Here is a 21279-nt window from a genome sequence, read left to right on the forward strand (position 1 = left end):
ACTAGGAGCAACCCTAACCAGGTGATCACTCGAACCAGGAACTTGGAGCAACCCTAACCAGGTGATCACTCGAACCAGGAACTGGGAGCAACCCTAACCAGGTGATTGCTCGAACCAGGAACTGGGAGCAACCCTAACCAGGTGATCACTCAAACCAGGAACTAGGAGCAACCCTAACCAGGTGATCACTCGAACCAGGAACTAGGAGCAACCCTAACCAGGTGATCACTCGAACCAGGAACTAGGAGCAACCCTAGCCAGGTGATCACTCGAACCAGGAACTTGGAGCAACCCTAACCAGGTGATCGCTCGAACCAGGAACTTGGAGCAACCCGAACCAGGTGATCGCTCGAACCAGGAACTTGGAGCAACCCTAACCAGGTGATCGCTCGAACCAGGAACTGGGAGCAACCCTAACCAGGTGATTGCTCGAACCAGGAACTGGGAGCAACCCTAACCAGGTGATCACTCAAACCAGGAACTAGGAGCAACCCTAACCAGGTGATCACTCGAACCAGGAACTAGGAGCAACCCTAACCAGGTGATCACTCGAACCAGGAACTAGGAGCAACCCTAACCAGGTGATCACTCGAACCAGGAACTAGGAGCAACCCTAACCAGGTGATCACTCGAACCAGGAACTGGGAGCAACCCTAACCAGGTGATCACTCGAACCAGGAACTGGGAGCAACCCTAACCAGGTGATCACTCGAACCAGGAACTAGGAGCAACCCTAACCAGGTGATCGCTCGAACCAGGAACCAGGAGCAACCCTAACCAGGTGATCGCTCGAACCAGGAATTAGGAGCAACCCTAACCAGGTGATCACTCGAACCAGGAACTGGGAGCAACCCTAACCAGGTGATCACTCGAACCAGGAACTAGGAGTAACCCTAACCAGGTGATCGCTCGAACCAGGAACTGGGAGCAACCCTAACCAGGTGATCGCTCGAACCAGGAACTGGGAGCAACCCTAACCAGGTGAAGTTGTCCAAGCTTATTTCACGCAAGATGCTGCAGCAAGGGAAACGAGCTTCCTTCTTACAGACTCATTATCCCCTCCTGGAATTTATTCTCTACCCCTCTGACTATACAAGGTACTGCTGACCTACATTGGCCAATCACGGCTGCTTTGATCAGGCAAAGTACTGAGAGGAGGCTGAGCATCTGCACCACCACACTGGCTCCAGAGGTTCGCTATTACCTCACCCGACCCTCTCATAACCCCCTTCCAGCATACCCCCTCCCCCAGCCCACATCATAACCCCTGTCCCCCGCCCCCCACACACCCCCCGCCCCCCACATACCCGGCCCATACACCCCCAGACCCCCACACTCCCCAGTCCATACCCCACTGTCACCGCCCCCCATACACCCCCGTCCCCAGTCCATACCCGCCCCCCCACACCCCCGTCCATACCCGCCCCCCACCCTATCCCCCAAACCCCCGAATTCAGCTCTGGCAAAGGAGTCAAAGGGCTGCTCTCGGTTCCAGCTAGCCTCAACCCAGTGCACCCGATCCCAGAACTGTTCCAGAACACTCGTGTAGTGGTTTTGGTGCTGGACTCATTACCCAGGGGTTGAGAGTTTTGGAAGTTGCGAAATTGAATTCAACAGAAAAAAAGTGACCATGAAATCTGCCGGATTGTCGTAAAAACCCAACTGGTTCACTAATGTCCTTCAGGGAAGGGAACCTGCACCCTTCCCCGCTCTGGCCTGTAATGACTCCAGTCCCACACTATCTGCTTGACTCCTTAACACGCTCAAAGCAAGGGCAGTGAATGCAGCACAGCGTAAGAACAAGTAAAACAATTAGAGCAATAGGCTCCCGTCACAAATGGAATGCACAAAGTCAGAAGTTATAACATGAGAAGCTACAAACATCCCCACAATATTCAGTGTCACATGAACCAGTTTACGGAGCAGGTTCCAGCCAAACACAGAATCAGTGGAACACAAATCTCGTCCTGTGAAACCAGAGCCGAGGACAGCACAGGGTTATTCAGCAGCATGCTACATCTCCCCCAGCTCTCCTTCCATTGTCCGCACAAGCACGTAGAGCTCTGCCAAACCCACCACGGAGGCCACAATGAGCGCAGAGAGGACCCGCTGCGAGAGAGAGAGAGAGAGAGAGAATAAATCACACAGCAAACAGAGAACACATCAACTCCATCCGCGGGTCTCAGAGCACTCAATACCAGGGGTCCCATCTCATCACACAGTACTGCGTGTATCAGACTCCTTCAGTTATATTCCGCAGAATAAAGGATTCGACCCACAAGGACGGAAACAGATATTTTGCATATATAGTTATCAAAAGATTATACACAAACACAACGCCTTCAAGACTGAGTCACAGAGATGAGAGCTCCTCCCACACACGACTCTAGGAAGAGGGGGTCAGCAGATCATTTAACCATGGGGGGCGTCACAGTCCAATCCTGTGCTCGGGTGTAGCGATGATTCGCTGGTGCGATGGAGGCTGTCATTGGCAAAATCACAAGCATGTTCAAAAATAAATCTTCACGTATGTTATACACCATGACCAGTGAAATCCAGAATCACGGAGATTCCCGCCAACAGCAGGTGTTAGCACAGAGGAGGAACTGAACCTGGACCAGTCCAGCTTGACGCGGCTCAGTCCCACACCAGTCCAGCTCGACGCGGCTCAGTCCCACACCAGTCCAGCTTGACGCGACTCAGTCCCACACCAGTCCAGCTCGACGCGACTCAGTCCCACACCAGTCCAGCTCGACGCGACTCAGTCCCACACCAGTCCAGCTCGACGCGACTCAGTCCCACACCAGTCCAGCTCGACACGGCTCAGTCCTACACCAGTCCAGCTCGACGCGGCTCAGTCCCACACCAGTCCAGCTCGACGCGGCTCAGTCCCACACCAGTCCAGCTCGACGCGGCTCAGTCCCACACCAGTCCAGCTTGACACGGCTCAATCCCACACCAGTCCAGCTCTACGCGGCTCAGTCCCACACCAGTCCAGCTTGACACGGCTCAGTCCTACACCAGTCCAGCTCGACGCGGCTCAGTCCCACACCAGTCCAGCTCGACGCGGCTCAGTCCCACACCAGTCCAGCTCGACGCGGCTCAGTCCCACACCAGTCCAGCTTGACACGGCTCAATCCCACACCAGTCCAGCTCTACGCGGCTCAGTCCCACACCAGTCCAGCTTGACGCGACTCAGTCCCACACCAGTCCAGCTCGACGCGGCTCAGTCCCACACCAGTCCAGCTCGACGCGGCTCAATCCCACACCAGTCCAGCTCGACTCGGCTCAATCCCACACCAGTCCAGCTCGACGCGGCTCAATCCCACACCGGTCCAGCTCGACTCGGCTCAGTCCCGCTCGACTCGGCTCAGTCCCACACCAGTCCAGCTCGACGCGGCTCAATCCCACACCAGTCCAGCTCGACTCGGCTCAGTCCCACACCAGTCCAGCTTGACGCGACTCAGTCCCACACCAGTCCAGCTCAACGCAGCTCAATCCCACACCAGTCCAGCTCTACGCGGCTCAGTCCCACACCAGTCCAGCTCGACACGGCTCAGTCCCACACCAGTCCAGCTTGACGCGACTCAGTCCCACACCAGTCCAGCTTGACGCGACTCAGTCCCACACCAGTCCAGCTTGACGCGACTCAGTCCCACACCAGTCCAGCTCGACACGGCTCAATCCCACACCAGTCCAGCTCGACGCGGCTCAATCCCACACCAGTCCAGCTCTACGCGACTCAGTCCCACACCAGTCCAGCTCGACACGGCTCAGTCCCACACCAGTCCAGCTTGACGCGACTCAGTCCCACACCAGTCCAGCTTGACGCGACTCAGTCCCACACCAGTCCAGCTTGACGCGACTCAGTCCCACACCAGTCCAGCTCGACACGGCTCAGTCCCACACCAGTCCAGCTCGACTCGGCTCAGTCCCACACCAGTCCAGCTTGACGCGACTCAGTCCCACACCAGTCCAGCTCGACGCGGCTCAATCCCACACCAGTCCAGCTCTACGCGGCTCAATCCCACACCAGTCCAGCTCTACGCGGCTCAGTCCCACACCAGTCCAGCTCGACACGGCTCAGTCCCACACCAGTCCAGCTCGACGCGGCTCAGTCCCACACCAGTCCAGCTCGACGCGGCTCAGTCCCACACCAGTCCAGCTCGACGCGGCTCAGTCCCACACCAGGTGTGCATTTACCCGTTAGAGCAAAGCTGACATCAGAGACTTGGAGTGTGCAAGGTCGCATTTCACAGAAGCAATGATCCCGCAATTCGTTCACATTCAAATAACAACCACAGAATCTGCCCATTCATAAAAAAGTTCATGGACAAGAAAAGGGCCATTTGTCCAAGGCCCATCCCTCTGCTACTAACTCTCCCATCAAAGCCCCGCTCTCTGCTGCTAACTCTCCCATCAAAGCCCCGCTCCCTGCTACTAACTCTCCCATCAAAGCCCATCCCTCTGCTACTAACTCTCCCATCAAAGTCCCGCTCTCTGCTACTAACTCTCCCATCAAAGCCCATCCCTCTGCTACTAACTCTCCAAGCAAAGTCCCGCTCTCTGCTACTAACTCTCCCATCAAAGCCCATCCCTCTGCTACTAACTCTCCCATCAAAGCCCCGCTCTCTGCTGCTAACTCTCCCATCAAAGCCCATCCCTCTGCTACTAACTCTCCCATCAAAGCCCCGCTCTCTGCTGCTAACTCTCCCATCAAAGCCCATCCCTCTGCTACTAACTCTCCCATCAAAGCCCCGCTCTCTGCTACTAACTCTCCCAACAAAGCCCATCCCTCTGCTACTAACTCTCCCATCAAAGCCCATCCCTCTGCTACTAACTCTCCCATCAAAGCCCATCCCTCTGCTACTAACTCTCCCATCAAAGCCCCGCTCTCTGCTACTAACTCTCCCATCAAAGCCCATCCCTCTGCTACTAACTCTCCCATCAAAGCCCCGCTCTCTGCTACTAACTCTCCCATCAAAGCCCATCCCTCTGCTGCGAACTCTCCCATCAAAGCCCCACTCTCTGCTACTAACTCTCCCATCAAAGCCCATCCCTCTGCTACTAACTCTCCCATCAAAGCCCCGCTCTCTGCTACTAACTCTCCCATCAAAGCCCATCCCTCTGCTGCTAACTCTCCCATCAAAGCCCCGCTCTCTGCTACTAACTCTCCCATCCAATCCCCGCTCTCTGCTACTAACTCTCCCATCAAAGCCCCGCTCTCTGCTACTAACTCTCCCATCAAAGCCCCGCTCACTGCTACTAACTCTCCCATCAAAGTCCCACGCTCTGCTACTAACTCTCCCATCAAAGCCCATCCCTCTGCTACTAACTCTCCCATCAAAGCCCCGCTCTCTGCTACTAACTCTCCCAACAAAGCCCCGCTCTCTGCTACTAACTCTCCCATCAAAGCCCATCCCTCTGCTACTAACTCTCCCATCAAAGTCCCACTCTCTGCTACTAACTCTCCCATCAAAGCCCCGCTCTCTGCTACTAACTCTCCCATCAAAGCCCCGCTCCCTGCTACTAACTCTCCCATCAAAGCCCCGCTCTCTGCTACTAACTCTCCCATCAAAGCCCCGCTCTCTGCTGCTAACTCTCCCAATCAAAGCCCCGCTCTCTGCTACTAACTCTCCCATCAAAGCCCCGCTCTCTGCTACTAACTCTCCCATCAAAGCCCATCCCTCTGCTACTAACTCTCCCATCAAAGCCCATCCCTCTGCTACTAACTCTCCCATCAAAGCCCCGCTCTCTGCTACTAACTCTCCCATCAAAGCCCCGCTCTCTGCTACTAACTCTCCCATCAAAGCCCTGCTCTCTGCTACTAACTCTCCCATCAAAGCCCATCCCTCTGCTAACTCTCCCATCAAAGCCCATCCCTCTGCTACTAACTCTCCCATCAAAGCCCATCCCTCTGCTGCTAACTCTCCCATCAAAGCCCCGCTCTCTGCTACTAACTCTCCCTGCAAAGCCCCGCTCTCTGCTACTAACTCTCCCATCAAAGCCCCGCTCTCTGCTGCTAACTCTCCCATCAAAGCCCTGCTCTCTGCTACTAACTCTCCCATCAAAGCCCCGCTCTCTGCTGCTAACTCTCCCATCAAAGCCCCGCTCACTGCTACTAACTCTCCCATCAAAGTCCCACTCTCTGCTACTAACTCTCCCATCAAAGCCCCGCTCTCTGCTACTAACTCTCCCATCAAAGCCCATCCCTCTGCTACTAACTCTCCCATCAAAGCCCATCCCTCTGCTACTAACTCTCCCATCAAAGCCCCGCTCTCTGCTGCTAACTCTCCCATCAAAGCCCATCCCTCTGCTACTAACTCTCCCACCAAAGTCCCGCTCCCTGCTGCTAACTCTCCCATCAAAGCCCATCCCTCTGCTGCTAACTCTCCCATCAAAGCCCCGCTCTCTGCTGCTAACTCTCCCATCAAAGTCCCACTCCCTGCTACTAACTCTCCCAGCAAAGCCCCGCTCTCTGCTACTAACTCTCCCATCAAAGCCCCGCTCTCTGCTACTAACTCTCCCATCAAAGCCCCGCTCTCTGCTAACTCTCCCTGCAAAGCCCCGCTCTCTGCTGCTAACTCTCCCAGCAAAGTCCCGCTCTCTGCTACTAACTCTCCCATCAAAGCCCCACTCTCTGCTACTAACTCTCCCATCAAAGCCCCGCTCTCTGCTACTAACTCTCCCAGCAAAGCCCCGCTCTCTGCTACTAACTCTCCCAACAAAGCCCATCCCTCTGCTACTAACTCTCCCATCAAAGCCCCGCTCTCTGCTACTAACTCTCCCATCAAAGCCCATCCCTCTGCTACTAACTCTCCCATCAAAGCCCCGCTCTCTGCTACTAACTCTCCCATCAAAGCCCATCCCTCTGCTGCTAACTCTCCCATCAAAGCCCATCCCTCTGCTACTAACTCTCCCATCAAAGCCCCGCTCTCTGCTGCTAACTCTCCCAGCAAAGTCCCGCTCTCTGCTACTAACTCTCCCATCAAAGCCCCACTCTCTGCTACTAACTCTCCCATCAAAGCCCCGCTCTCTGCTACTAACTCTCCCAGCAAAGCCCCGCTCTCTGCTACTAACTCTCCCAGCAAAGCCCATCCCTCTGCTACTAACTCTCCCATCAAAGCCCCGCTCTCTGCTACTAACTCTCCCATCAAAGCCCATCCCTCTGCTGCTAACTCTCCCATCAAAGCCCATCCCTCTGCTACTAACTCTCCCATCAAAGCCCCGCTCTCTGCTACTAACTCTCCCAGCAAAGCCCCACTCTCTGCTACTAACTCTCCCATCAAAGCCCCGCTCTCTGCTACTAACTCTCCCATCAAAGCCCCGCTCCCTGCTACTAACTCTCCCATCAAAGTCCCACTCTCTGCTACTAACTCTCCCATCAAAGCCCATCCCTCTGCTACTAACTCTCCCAACAAAGCCCCGCTCTCTGCTACTAACTCTCCCATCAAAGCCCATCCCTCTGCTACTAACTCTCCCATCAAAGCCCATCCCTCTGCTACTAACTCTCCCAGCAAAGCCCCGCTCTCTGCTACTAACTCTCCCAGCAAAGCCCCGCTCTCTGCTACTAACTCTCCCATCAAAGCCCATCCCTCTGCTACTAACTCTCCCATCAAAGCCCATCCCTCTGCTACTAACTCTCCCAGCAAAGCCCCGCTCTCTGCTACTAACTCTCCCATCAAAGCCCCGCTCTCTGCTACTAACTCTCCCATCAAAGCCCCGCTGTCTGCTACTAACTCTCCCATCAAAGCCCCGCTCTCTGCTACTAACTCTCCCATCAAAGCCCTGCTCTCTGCTACTAACTCTCCCATCAAAGCCCCGCTCTCTGCTACTAACTCTCCCATCAAAGCCCATCCCTCTGCTACTAACTCTCCCATCAAAGCCCCGCTCTCTGGGATTTAAAAAAATCATTCTAGGGATGTGGATGTCGCTGGCAAGGCTGGCATTTCTTGTCCACCCCTAGTTGTACTGAGACGGCGGTGATGGGCCTTCTTCTTGAACCGCTGCAGTCCGGGTGCTGGTGGTGCTCCCACACTGGTGTTAGATCAGGAGTTCCAGGATCTTGACCAAGCCATGATGTAGGAACAGTGATATATGTCCAACTCAGGACAGTGAGGGGAACTTGGAGGTGATGGGGTTCCCATGACATTGCTGCTCTTGTCCTCCTCAGTGGTAGAGGTCACAGGGAAGGGAGGTGCTGTCAAGTATTTACCATAAGTCCTCTCCTACACTTGTGCCTTACTATGTGGTAATATTCATAGAATCATCGAATCTTACAGCACAGAAGGCGGCCATTCGGCCCATCGTGCCTGTGCCTACTCTTTTAAAGAGCTGTCCAATTTAGTCCCACCCCCAGCTTTTTCCCCATAACCCTGCAATAAGTCCTCTTCAAGTACATGTCTAATTGCCTTTTGAAAGTTCCTATGGAATCTGATTCACACCCTTTCAGGCAACGTGTTCCAGATCATAACAGTCCTCTGTGTGAAAAAAATTCTCCTAATTTCCCCTCTACTTTTGCCAATTATTTTAAATTAACATTGCTTTCTTTATATTCCTGGATTTGATGAGGTTCCCCCTGGAGCTCAGCCCTGTTACACTTGGGAGCAGTCCCTTGCTCCCTCTCCAGTGCCCGTCAATCTTTTTGCTGTGTGGGGTACAACAGATTCCGTCAGACTCACCGCCGCTGTGTCTGTGAAGAGGTACTGACTGCCGAGGTACGTGCAGGCAAACGCAGCTCCCACCGTCACCAGGAAGTTAAAGATGGTCACCACCACCGCCTTCACTGATCGCACTGCATGAAAAAAAACAGCAGAGTTTAGGAAACCTTAGCGAGCCTTGAAGCCAGACCCCGACAAGGGGCCGTGGCCAGCGCCGGTCACATGGCCAACGCCGGTCACGTGGCCAGCGCCGGTCACATGGCCAGCGCCAGTCACATGGCCAGCGCCAGTGGTCACATGGCCGCGCAGGTGCACCCCAGTAACCTGGGCACAACCAGCAAAAAATTCAACCCCGAAAACACTTCTTTACAATAAAGACATCACCCACTGGGAGCAGAGGGTTTTATAGCGTCGCTGACACTGAATCTATTAGCGAATCTAAGCAAATCTTCCAATCTCATCACAAGCTCAAGTGATCGAGCTCCCAGTTCCCAACCAAACACATTGCGAGGTCAAGTTCAAGAACAGCCTGCCACCCAAATTCTATCCTTGCCATTACTCAGGTGACGATGCAGGAAGCACATCCGACACCTTAACAGCTCCTGTCCTACCCTGCCTTGACCCGAGAGACGGTAGGGACGGGTTGGTTATCAGCTTATTTTGTTTAAATTTTGTGTTATCAAGACAAGGAATGTTAGTGTCTGGGAGACGGAACACTTCCATTTCAGGCACACAATGTAAGGATCAAACACTCGGAGATCAGGTACAGCATGGGCGAGATGCAAAGTGAAATGCCCTCCATCCTGTCCACCCAATGCTCCTGGGCGAGGTGTAGAATGGGTTCGATGCACAGTAAAGCTCCCTTTACACTACCTCAACCTCAGCACAGTGCCCACTACTGTCCCAGTGTGACCTGCTTCCATTCCAGGCTCCAGCCGTCCCGTGAACTCTCGGAGTACGAGTGCCAATTTAGTGCTGAATTAGAGGCGGTTTTGTATCGTGGACACCGGCACTTGGTGCGAGACTGACCGACTCATTTCATGTTGGGCCCTTACAGCCTTTAATGTCCGTTTGGAGAAATGGAAACGGTTTGGAAACCAATCCAGAATAAACACGTCGGCCCACTCACCTTGTCTCCCCAAATCTCCCAGTGTGCCGTAACGGTTTATCTGCTACGAAAAGAAAAACAAAGGCAAGTTATGGCGAGAGTGTAATTTCATTCTCAGCCGGGACCACCCTTTTGCTGCAGACTAGACCAGACGAGCACGAGTGAAGTGGAATCAGAAGCGGTGGGATAGATTACAACACCTGGCAGTTGACATTTTTGGTAATCCGTCGGTACTCCTCGTTTGCGAGCTTCACTTTGATCTTCTCCAATCGGGCCACCAGCTCGGGGTTCTGAAAGAGACAGGCATGTAACATTTCAGAACTGACAGCTTCCAACAAGACCAGACCCCGGCCCAATATTCCCACCCCACTCCTGAAAGTGCCAACTCCAGTTGGGATACGGTCTCATGGGTGCTGTTATTCACCAATACCCCACCCAGGTAGCCATTCTCTACATGCCAGTCCAGCGAGTCAGCAGGTTAGTCGCCTGCGTGAGGCGCAATCACAGCCAAATCTGCTCTTGTCCTCGGCATTCACTCACGCACTTGCAGCGTGGATCAGTGGATCGGGATCAGCAGCGGGAACCCTGGTGGATTTTGGCACAGGAATGTTGAGGCCAAGTGCAGCTCCCGAGATCAGCTAATTCAGCACAGACTGGGGCTGGAATCTGGAGCTTCCCTCGTCCACAAGGCAGCTGGGGAGTTAGATGTCAGCTACGAATCACCTCTGAAGAGCACCCTTGCTCACTCTCACACTCCTGTAGTGTCCAGGAATCGATCGGTGATTGGGAAACAGTGTAAAGCTTAACACTGGCAGAGTTTTAAAAGCTCACAATTCAACTGCCGCCCGCAACAGTCATGCAGTAAACTTTCGCCACTTCAACTCCATATTAAAAATAAATGTTTCTGCCCCAACAACCACTCAGAGCACGGAAGGAGTTTGGGGGCTTTAGGCTTGTGCCTGATGCTTTTTTTCCAGGGAATTTCTAGGTTTTTAAAAACAATTTGAGAAATCCAGGTGAGAATCCAGAGTGCAGGATACACCAGGTGGAACAGAGTGGGAGCGAGGGTGAAGTAAATCAGGAAGTAGTGTTGCATGACACCAAGCTTGGCTTTTAAAGGACAGAGAGGTGAGGAGTGGAAGTGTTGGGCAAGGTGAGAGAGCAGGAAGAATGAAGATGTGTAGAACGGGGATCTAGAATTTTGGACACTTGTCAAAACTGCAACTACTTATAACAGCATTCCTTTAAAACCATCTGCTCAAATTTATACAAATAAATGAACATCACATTCGCCAGAATAATGGAACGTGGCAATTTCTGTCACACATCAGGTACAAACCAAAGTTTCTAATTGTTTTAGATCACAGGGCACTACCCCTCCCTGTTATAAAAGATGTAATAGCAAAGCACTTGGAAAACAGTGACAGGATCGGACAAAGTCAACATGGATTTACAAAAGGTAAATCGTGCTTGACTGATCTACTGGAACTTTTTGAGGATGTAACTGGTAGAATAGATAAGGGAGAACCAGTGGATGTGGAGTATTTGGACTTTCAGAAGGCTTTCGATAAGGTACCGCATAAGAGATTAGCGAGCAAAGTTAAAGCACATGGGATTGGGGGTAAGGTGCTGTCTTGGATAGAGAACTGGTTGGCAGACAGGAAGCAAAGAGTTGGAATAAACGGGTCTTTTTCCGAGTGGCAGTCAGTGACTAGTGGGGTACCGCAGGGATCGGTGCTAGGACTCCAGCTATTCACAATATATATAAATGATCTAGACGAGGGAACTAGATGTAATATCTCCAAGTTTGCAGATGACACAAAGCTGGGTGGGCGTGTGTGCTGTGAGGAGGATGCAGAGAAACTCCAGTACGATTGGGACAGGTTGGGTGATTGGGCAGATGCATGGCAAATGTAGTATAATGTGGATAAATGCGAGGTTATCCACTTCGGTGGCAAAAACAGGAAGACAGATTATTATCTAAATGGCAATAGATTGGGAAAAGGGGAAGTGCAACGAGACCTGGGTGTCCTTGTGCACCAGTCGCTGAAGGTAAGCATGCAGGTGCAGCAGGTGGTTAAGAAGGCAAATGGTAGGTTGGCCTTCATAGCGAGAGGGTTCGAGTACAGGAGCAAGGATGTCTTGCTGCAGTTGGAGAGGGCCTTGGTGAGACCACACCTTGAGTATTGTGTGCAGTTTTGGTCGCCTTATCTGAGGAAGGATGTTCTTGCCATGGAGAGAGTGCAGCGAAGATTCACCAGGCTGATACCTGGGATGGCAGGAATGACGTATGAGGAGAGATTGGGTCGATTAGGCTTATATTCGCTAGAGTTTAGAAGAATGAGAGGGGATCTCATAGAAACTTATAAAATTCTAACAGGACTAGACAGACTAGATGTAGGAAGGATGTTCTCGATGGCGGGGAGTCCAGAACCAGGGGTCACAGTCTAAGGATAAGGGGAAAGCCATTTAGGACTGAGATGAGGAGGAATTTCTTCACCCAGAGAGTGGTGAACCTGTGGAATTCTCTGCCACACAGGGCAGTTGAGGCCAATTCATTAAATATATTCAAGAAGGAGTTGGATATATTTCTTGAGGCTAAAGGGATCAAGGGATATGGGGAGAAAGCAGGGACAGGGTACTGAGTTTGGATGATCAGCCATGATCTCATTAAATGGCGGAGCAGGCTTGAGGGGCCAAATGGCCTACTCCTGCTCCTATCTTCTATGTTTCTATGTTTCTCCCCCGGTCCCATTCCATATTCTAACCGAGGCTGCTCTATACTGACCCGCTCCGGCAGCTTCACCTCCGGCGTGAATATTTCCGCTCCTTCCAAAAGTTCATGCAGATAAACGGGGAACCCTGCAAACAAAACATACAAACCGTCACAGCTCACCCAACTCGCTTTGCCAGGGTTATGAGGGCTGGTACTGACTGGGCTGGTGAGATGCCCTCAATCAATGTACTGGCTCCAAATCATCAGTGAGCAATTGGCCACGTTCACAATCTGACACCAGGTTTACTCTGAGTCTCAGTGCATGGTTCAGACTGACAGGACCTCCCCTATTTCACAAGTGAGTGAGTGACTACTTAAACAAAATGGACAGAACACAGCTCACAATCCAGTGAACCATTTACATTGCATTGCTGTAGCTGGCAGTGCCAGCATGGCGCAGACCACTTTACTCTCCCTACTGAGTCAGAGGTTAGTGGCTTCAAACTCCATTCGAAGACGAGTACAAGATCTGTGCTGGCAATCTAGTGTAGTACCGAGGGAGCGCCGCACTGTCGGAGGGGCAGTACTGAGGGAGAGCTACACTGTCAGAGGGGCAGTACTGAGGGAGAGCTACACTGTCGGAGGGGCAGTACTGAGGGAGTGCCGCACTGTCGGAGGGGCCATACTGAGGGAGTGCTGCACTGTCGGAGGGGCAGTACTGAGGGAGAGCTACACTGTCGGAGGGGCAGTACTGAGGGAGTGCCGCACTGTCGGAGGGGCTGTACTGAGGGAGTGCCGCACTGTCGGAGGGGCAGTACTGAGGGAGTGCTGCACTGTCGGAGGGGCAGTACTGAGGGAGTGCTGCACTGTCGGAGGGGCAGTACTGAGGGAGAGCTGCACTGTCGGAGGGGCAGTACTGAGGGAGTGCTGCACTGTCGGAGGGGCAGTACTGAGGGAGAGCTGCACTGTCGGAGGGGCAATACTGAGGGAGAGCCGCACTGTCGGAGGGGCAGTACTGAGGGAGAGCCGCACTGTCGGAGGGGCAGTACTGAGGGAGCGCCGCACTGTCGGAGGGGCAGTACTGAGGGAGCGCCGCACTGTCGGAGGGGCAGTACTGAGGGAGCGCCGCACTGTCGGAGGGGCAGTACTGAGGGAGCGCCGCACTGTAGGTGGGGCAGTACTGAGGGAGCACCACACTGTAGGTGGGGCAGTACCGAGGGAGCGCCGCACTGTCGGAGGGGCAGTACTGAGGGAGCGCTGCACTGTAGGTGGGGCAGTACTGAGGGAGCGCCGCACAGTAGGTGGGGCAGTACTGAGGGAGAGCTGCACTTGTCGGATGGCAGTACTGAGGGAGCGCTGCACTGTCAGAGGGGAAGTGCAACGAGACCTGGGTGTCCTTGTGCACCAGTCGTTGAAGGTAAGCATGCAGGTGCAGCAGGCGGTTAAGAAGGCAAATGGTATGTTGGCCTTCATAGTGAGAGGATTCAAGTACAGGAGAAGGAGGGAGCGCCGCACTATAGGTGGGGCAGTACTGAGGGAGCTCTCCGCTGCACTGTTGGAGGGTCAGTTCAGAGGGAGCGTGGCACTGTCGTAGCGGCAGTACTGAGGGAGCGCTGTACTGTTGGAGGGGCAGTACTGAGGGAGCGCTGCAGTGTCAGAGGTGCTGTCCTTTGGAGTAGATGTTAAATTGAAGCTCTGTCTCACAGCTTATGTGGACATTAAATATCCCACTGCAGTAAGCGAGGGCGAGCAGGGGTTCTCCCAGTGTCCTTACTGATTGTAGGTTCTTGCTCCTTTTACTGCTTGTGACAAACATGCACACATTCCACGGATTAAACATCACATAACTCAGTAAAATCATTTTCACTCAACAGTCTGATACAGTGGAGACACTCATCTTAATTATCGAGAGTTTGAGTACACTGTACAGACTGAGTTTGAGGCTGTGATGCAGGTGCACTTGTGTGTGACACTGAAAAATAAAAAGAACCAACTTTTATTTAGTGCCTTGCACGTCCTCGAAACATCCAAAAGCTTCACAGCAATAAATTACTTTTGAAACAAAGTCACTGTTGTTATAAAGGCAAACACAGCAGCCAATTAGCGCACAGCAAGGTTCCACAAACAGCAATCGAGATAAATGACCAGATAATTATTTTGGGTGGTGTTCGATGAGGAAAGAATGAAGGGTACAACACTGGAGAACTGAAAAGGCAAAATACTGTAGGTGCTGAAAATCATTAAAGCAGAAAATGCAGGAAATATCCCGAACATCAAAAAACACAGAATAATGGAAATGTTGTTGTTAAAGACAAGACTTTTATTGTCCTGTTTACATCTTCAAGATGTCAGTGCAGCCTGTTCCAAATTTGGGCAGGTGGCAACACTAGTTAGGAATTAGTAAACAGCAGCAGGTATGTGCAGGCTGGTCAACCCAGAGGCAACTATCTGAAGGCCAGACTTAGACCGCTCACCTTTCTCTTGTAGGAATTTGTGAAGTTTTCTCAGCAGGGCGAAGGGTACGGTGCGGGAGGAGTAGGTGCTGCTGAGACAGGACTCGAGCTCGCAGCGCAGGTCCTCAGGAATAGAATGATCCTCTTTCAGCACAAGGTCGAGCTGCTGCTGGAAGCAATCCCTCACTCGCAGGGCACATGCCATGCTTGTTCCCACCCTCAGCACCCAGACTGGATCAGGCAAGGCAGCAAGGAGACAACCTGGGGGAACAAGTCACACACACACATTCAAAATAAGCAAAATAAAAAGTAGGGCAATTATTTAAAAAAGGAACTTTACTGTTCCTCAGCAAGCACTTATCTTAAATCCAATTCCAACTTTAAAAAGCGTCCTAGAAAATATTTCATTGCAAACATACCTTGAGTCAGAGAAAATATTCTAAATAAATAGTTAATTTAATGGGTTTTTTATGAGGGTGCAATCAGGAAGAATGGGGCAAAGACTTTAACACGAATGTGAATGTAAAGGATTATGAAACACATTTTACATATATAAAATGAAAGGTCACGCCCGCTTCTCACATTCTCTGTTTGCGATATTAAATTTCACAATATACTTTCAGCTAATGGATCGGAATCTACACGCCGGTTGATGTGATTTTACATTAAAGGGCTCCCGGGTTGCGGGCTCTGACCTTGGCGCTGACTCTTCGGCAGGCTTCAGGCCTCACTAGGCCGCGCTAGGCCCATCCCCATGGCAACCCGCCAGGCCACCGCCATCTTTGTTGGGGGCGCGATCGCAGCGGAGTGACTGAGCCAGACAGAACGAGGCCTTCCCCTGCAAGCCGCCAAGTGTTGGCCCGGAGCCCGGCGGGGCGGGTTCGAGAGAGCGCCTCCGCTCCGCCCCTCACTCAATGTCATGGCGGCCCCGGCTCTCAGGCGCTGCGTGTCGGCTTTGGCCAGAAACCCCGCCGCCGCCATCCGCGCCCTGGCCGCCTGCTCGGCCTGCAGCACCGGCCAGCGCCAGCAGCACGCCCGGCTCCTCTCCTCCAGGTAAGCGGCAGGCCCGGGACACAGAGAGAGCGAGAGAGGCCCCGGGACGGAGCGATCCTGATCCTACGGGCCTTGGGAAACAGGGCATCGAACATGGAGAGGGTGACAGCTGAGGAGTGGGATAGGTCAGAGCTGGGGGAGAGAGAATTGTAAATTGTAAATTGAGAGAGACCCCCGTCACCCCATTCCATTAAATAAATCCAGGGGCAGAGAAGGGTGTGGAGGAGAGGAGGAGAGGGGGGGTTGGGTGGAGGGGAGAGGGGTGGGTTGGAGGGTGGAGAGGGGTGGGGTAGGGTGGAGAGGGGTGGGGTAGGGGGGAGAGGGGGTGGGGTGCGGGGGTAGGGGGGAGAGGGGTGGGGTGCGGGGGTAGGGGGGAGAGGGGTGGGGTGCGGGGGTAGGGGGGAGAGGGGTGGGGTGCGGGGGTAGGGGGGAGAGGGGGGGTGGTGGGGTGCGGGGGTAGGGGGGAGAGGGGGTGGGGTGCGGGGGTAGGGGGGAGAGGGGTGGGGTGCGGGGGTAGGGGGGAGAGGGGGGGGGGTGGGGTGCGGGGGTAGGGGGGAGAGGGGGTGGGGTGCGGGGGTAGGGGGGAGAGGGGGGGGGTGGTGGGGTGCGGGGGAGAGGTGGGGGGGAGAGGGGTGGGGTGGGGGGGAGAGGGGTGGGGTGGGGGGGAGAGGGGTGGGGGGGAGAGGGGTGGGGTGGAGGGGTAGGGGGAGAGGGGTGGGTAGGTGGGGTAGGGGGAGAGGGGTGGGTAGGTGGGGTGGAGGGGTAGGGGGAGAGGGGTGGGTAGGTGGGGTGGAGGGGTAGGGGGAGAGGGGTGGGTAGGTGGGGGGGTGGGGTGCGGGGGAGAGGTGGGGGGGAGAGGGGTGGGGTGGAGGGGTAGGGGGAGAGGTGGGGGGGAGAGGGGTGGGGTGGAGGGGTAGGGGGAGAGGGGTGGGTAGGTGGGGTGGAGGGGTAGGGGGAGAGGGGTGGGTAGGTGGGGTGGAGGGGTAGGGGGAGAGGGGTGGGTAGGTGGGGTGGAGGGGTAGGGGGAGAGGGGTGGGTAGGGGGAGAGGGGTGGGTAGGGGGGGTGGGGTAGGTGGGGGGAGGGGTAGGGGGGGTGGGGGGGAGAGGGGTGGAGGGGTAGGGGGGGGGTGGGGGGGAGAGGGGTGGAGGGGTAGGGGGGGGTGGGGGGGAGAGGGGTGGGGTAGGGGGGGTGGGGGGGAGAGGGGTGGGTAGGGGGGGTGGGGTAGGTGGGGTGGAGGGGGGAGGGGTAGGGGGGGTGGGGGGGAGAGGGGTGGGGTGGAGTGGTAGGGGGGTGGGGGGGAGAGGGGTGGGGTGGAGGGGTAGGGGGGTGGGGTGGAGAGGGGTGGAGGGGTAGGGGGGTGGGGTGGAGAGGGGTGGGGGGGAGAGGGGTGGGGTAGGGGGGGTGGAGGGGTGGGGGGGAGAGGGGTGGGGTGGAGGGGTAGGGGGGGTGGGGTGGAGAGGGGTGGGGTAGGGGGGGTGGTGGGGTGGAGGGGTAGGTGGGGTGGAGGGGTAGGGGGAGAGGGGTGGGGTGGAGAGGGGTGGGGTAGGGGGGGTGATGGGGTGGAGGGGGAGAGGGGTAGGGGGTGGAGGGGTAGGGGGGGTGGGGGGGAGAGGGGTGGAGGGAGAGGGGTGGGTGGAGGGGTAGGGGGTGGAGGGGTGCGGGGGTAGTGGGGAGGGGTGCGGGGGTGGAGAGGGGTGGGGTAGGGGGGGTGGTGGGGTGGAGGGGTAAGGGGGGTAGGGGGAGAGGGGTAGGGGGTGGAGGGGTAGGGGGGGTGGGGGGGAGAGGGGTGGAGGGAGAGGGGTGGGTGGAGGGGTAGGGGGTGGAGGGGTGCGGGGGTAGTGGGGAGGGGTGCGGGGGTGGAGAGGGGAGGGGTGCGGGGGTGGAGAAGGGAGGGGGTAGGGGGGTGGAGAGGGGAGGGGTGCGGAGAGGGGAGGGGTGGAGGGGTAGGGGGGTGGGGTGGAGAGAGGAGGGGTGGAGAGGGGAGGGGTGGGGTGGGGTGGAGGGGTGCGGGGGGTGGGGTGGAGGGGGGTTGCGGGGGGAGGGGGGTTGCGGGGGGAGGGGGTGGGGTGGAGGGGGGGTGCGGGGGGAGGGGGTGGGGTGGAGGGGGGGTGCGGGGGGAGGGGGGTTGCGGGGGGAGGGGGTGGGGTGGAGGGGGGGTGCGGGGGGAGGGGGTGGGGTGGAGGGGGAGGTGGGGTGGAGGGGGGGTGCGGGGGTGGGGTGGAGGGGGTGGGGGTGGGGTGGAGGGGAGGGGTGCGGAGGGGGGGTGGGGTGGAGAGGGGGGAATTTCTACCAAAAATTCTCACAAATATGCCCTGATTTCAGAAATCTGAATGACAACCAAAAACTCCCATTCCCACTGGGAGAGGAGAGAAGCTGTGTAACACTGGCGGCACACTATGTTACAGCTTGCCATGAACAGAGGGACAACCAGTAAACTAAGAAAAGAATATATATAAACAATGCGAATGTATATTTATACACTCAGGGATATACCTGTTTATACACTGTATGAATAGAACTGCGTTTATGTGCTAAACCATAAATGTATTTTGATGCTTTGGCAACATAAGATGTAACTTATCATGCCAATAAAGCGATTTGAATTGTGAATTGTGAATTGGGAGGGGGGGAGAGGTGCGGGGGGGGTAGAGGGGCGGGTGCTGGGGGGTAGAGGGGCGGGGGGGTAGAGGGGCGGGTGCGGGGGGGGGAAGAGAGGGGCGGGTGCGGGGGGGGAGAGGGGCAGGGGTGCAGTGGGGGGGAGAGGGGCAGGTGGGGGGAGAGGGGCAGAGGGGCGGTGGGGGGAGGGGGGCAGAGGGGCGGTGGGGGGAGGGGGGCAGAGGGGCGGGTGCGGGGGGGAGGGTGCGGGGGGGGAGAGGGGCGGGTGCGGGGGGGGCGGGTGCTGGGGGGGAGAGGGGCGGGGGGGAGGGGCGGGTGCGGGAGAGGGGCGGGTGCGGGGGGGAGGGGCGGGTGCAGGGGGGAGAGGGGCAGGTGCGGCGGGGGGTGGGGAGAGGGGTGGGTGCGGGGGGGGAGAGGGGTGGGGGTGGGTGCGGTGAGAGGGGTGGGTGCGGTGAGAGTGGTGGGTGCAGGGGGGGATGTGCGGGGGGAGAGGGGTGGGTGCGCGGGGGGGCGGAGAGGGGTGGGTGCGCGGTGGGGGGGAGAGGGGTGGGTGCGCGGTGGGGCGGAGAGGGGTGGGTGCGCGGTGGGGCGGAGAGGGGTGGGTGCGCGGTGGGGGGGGAGAGGGGTGGGTGCGCGCGGGGGGGGGTGGAGAGAGGGGTGGGTGCGCGCGGGGGAGAGAGGGGTGGGTGCGCGGGGGGGGGGGGGGCCGAGAGGGGTGGGTGCGCGGCGGGGGGGGGGGCCCGAGAGGGGTGGGTGCGCGGGGGGGGGGCCGAGAGGGGTGGGTGCGCGGGGGGGGGGGAGAGGGGTGGGTGCGCGGGGGGAGAGAGAGGGGTGGGGGGGTGGGTGCGGGGGGGAAGAGAGGTGGGTGTGCCGGGGGGAGGGGGCGAGGGGTGGGTGTGGGGGGGGTGCGGAGAGGGGTGCGGAGAGGGGTGCAGGGTGGAAAGGGGTGGGTATAAGGCTCTCTGGTTGTAGGGGAGTGGGTTGGGGGGTCTCTGGTTGTGGGGGAGAGTGTTGTGTATGGGGGTCTCTGGATGGGGGAGAGGTTTGGTTAGGGGGGTGGCTTGTTGGAGGGGTGGGTGTTTGGAGGGAAGGGGGGAGACGTCTTTGGTTGGGGACTGTGTGTCAGGGTCTCCAGCTATTATGATAGCAAAATACTGCAGATGCTGGAAATCCGAAATAACAAACAGAAAATGCTGGAAAAACCCAGCAGGCCAGGCAACATCCGTGGAGAGAAATTAGAGTCGACGTTTCGGGTCGAAACCCTTTTTGAAAACTGGAAAGGAAATAAAATAGATCGAAGGCAAGGCTGCGATAGAAAAAAAGAAGTAAAGAGACATTGAGAGGTATTCAAAAACCAGACTAGATGGTGATAGGACAGTGGAGACAAAAGACGGCTCAGATTAGGTGTGAAGTGTACTGGCAGGATGAGAGACAGCTGCCATGTGGGAGAAAAAAAGGAAAGAGTTGGGGGGGAAGGGAAGACCTAAAACAAAGGGGTGGGGAAAAAAATATAAGTAAAAATATAATAGTGGCCGAGGTTATGATCTGAAATTGTTGAACTCGATATTGAGTCCGGAAGGCTGTAAAGTGCCTAATCGGAAGATGAGGTGCTGTTCCTCGAGTTTACGTTGAGCTTCCGTGGAACAATGCAAGAGGCCAAAGACGGTGAGGTCTGAGTGGGAATGGGGCGGTGAATTAAAATGACAGGTGACCGGAAGCTCGGGGTCACCCTTACGGACTGAACGGAGGTGTTCCGCAAAGCGTTCACCCAATCTGCGTTTGGTCTCCCCAATGTAGAGGAGACCGCAACGTGAGCAGCGAATACAGTATACTAGATTGCAAGAAGTACAAGTAAATCGCTGTTTCACCTGGAAGGGGTGTTTGGGTCCCTGGACAGTGGGAAGGGGGGAGGTATAGGGGCAGGTGTTACATCTCCTACGCTTGCACGGGAAGGTGCCAGGCGAAGGGGAAGGGCTGTTGGGGGTGATAGAGGAGTGGACCAGGGTGTCTTGGAGGGAGCGGTCCCTACGGAATGCTAAAAGGGGAGGGGAGGGGAAGATGCGTTTGGTGGTGGGATCACTTTGGAGGTAGCGGAAATGGCGGAGGATAATCCGTTGAATGTGGAGGCTGGTGGGGTGAAAGGTGAGGACAAGGGGAACCCTATCGTGGTTCCGAGAGGGAGGGGCAAGGGTGAGGGCAGAAGTGCGGGAGATAGAACGGACACGGCCGAGGGCCGTGTCAACCACGGTAGAGGGGAATCCTCGATTTAGGAAAAAGGAAGACATGTCGGAAGCACTGGTGTGGAAGGTGGCATCGTCGGAGCAGATACGGTGGAGACGGAGAAACTGGGAGAATGGAATAGAGTCCTTACAGGAGGCGGGGTGGGAGGAAGTGTAGTCCAGGTAGCTGTGGGAGTCAGTGGGCTTATAGTGAATGTTGGTCAATAACCTATCCCCAGAGATGGAGACGGAGAAGTCGAGGGAGGGAAGGGAAGAGTCAGAGATGGACCATGTGAAGGTGAGGGAAGGGTGGAAATTGGAGGCAAAGTGAATGAAATTGTCTAATTCGGGGCGAGAGCAGGAAACTACACCGATACAGTCATCAATGTATCGGAAAAAGAGGTGAGGGAGGGGACCTGAGTAGGACTGGAACGAGTGTTCCACATATCCCAC

At 56.0% G+C, this 21279-nt stretch overlaps 2 protein-coding genes across 7 annotated transcripts in view; one reads left to right on the forward strand and one right to left on the reverse strand.

Annotated features, from left to right (window-relative positions):
* Positions 1–1442: 1442 nt before the first annotated feature.
* vma12 (vacuolar ATPase assembly factor VMA12) lies at positions 1443–15735 on the reverse strand. Of its 2 annotated transcripts, none has more exons than XM_085964599.1 (7): positions 15633–15735; positions 14959–15198; positions 12557–12630; positions 9969–10058; positions 9790–9832; positions 8682–8794; positions 1443–2109 (listed from the first exon to the last, which is right to left on the reverse strand). In XM_085964599.1, exons 2-7 carry the CDS (start codon positions 15140–15142, stop codon positions 2014–2016), a joined length of 600 nt encoding a protein of 199 aa, XP_085820725.1. In that variant the 5' UTR covers positions 15143–15198; positions 15633–15735; the 3' UTR covers positions 1443–2013. The 2 variants fall into 2 exon arrangements, with proteins under 2 accessions (XP_085820725.1, XP_085820726.1); XM_085964600.1 differs by lacking the exon at positions 15633–15735 and adding an exon at positions 15520–15610.
* Positions 15736–15738: 3 nt separating this feature from the next.
* poldip2 (polymerase (DNA-directed), delta interacting protein 2) overlaps positions 15739–21279 on the forward strand; it is a 57359-nt gene continuing 51818 nt past the window's right edge. For all 5 annotated transcript variants that reach the window (XM_085964596.1, XM_085964594.1, XM_085964597.1 and 2 more), the window contains exon 1: positions 15739–15990. In XM_085964596.1, the coding sequence (XP_085820722.1) occupies positions 15857–15990 (134 nt within the window). In that variant the 5' untranslated portion in view covers positions 15739–15856. The remainder of the gene's footprint in view (positions 15991–21279) is intronic.

This window comes from Somniosus microcephalus, chromosome 22 (assembly GCF_052327205.1).
Source record: "Somniosus microcephalus isolate GS21.2 chromosome 22, FLI_Smic_1.0, whole genome shotgun sequence".
Classification (NCBI taxonomy): Eukaryota; Metazoa; Chordata; class Chondrichthyes; order Squaliformes; family Somniosidae; genus Somniosus; species Somniosus microcephalus.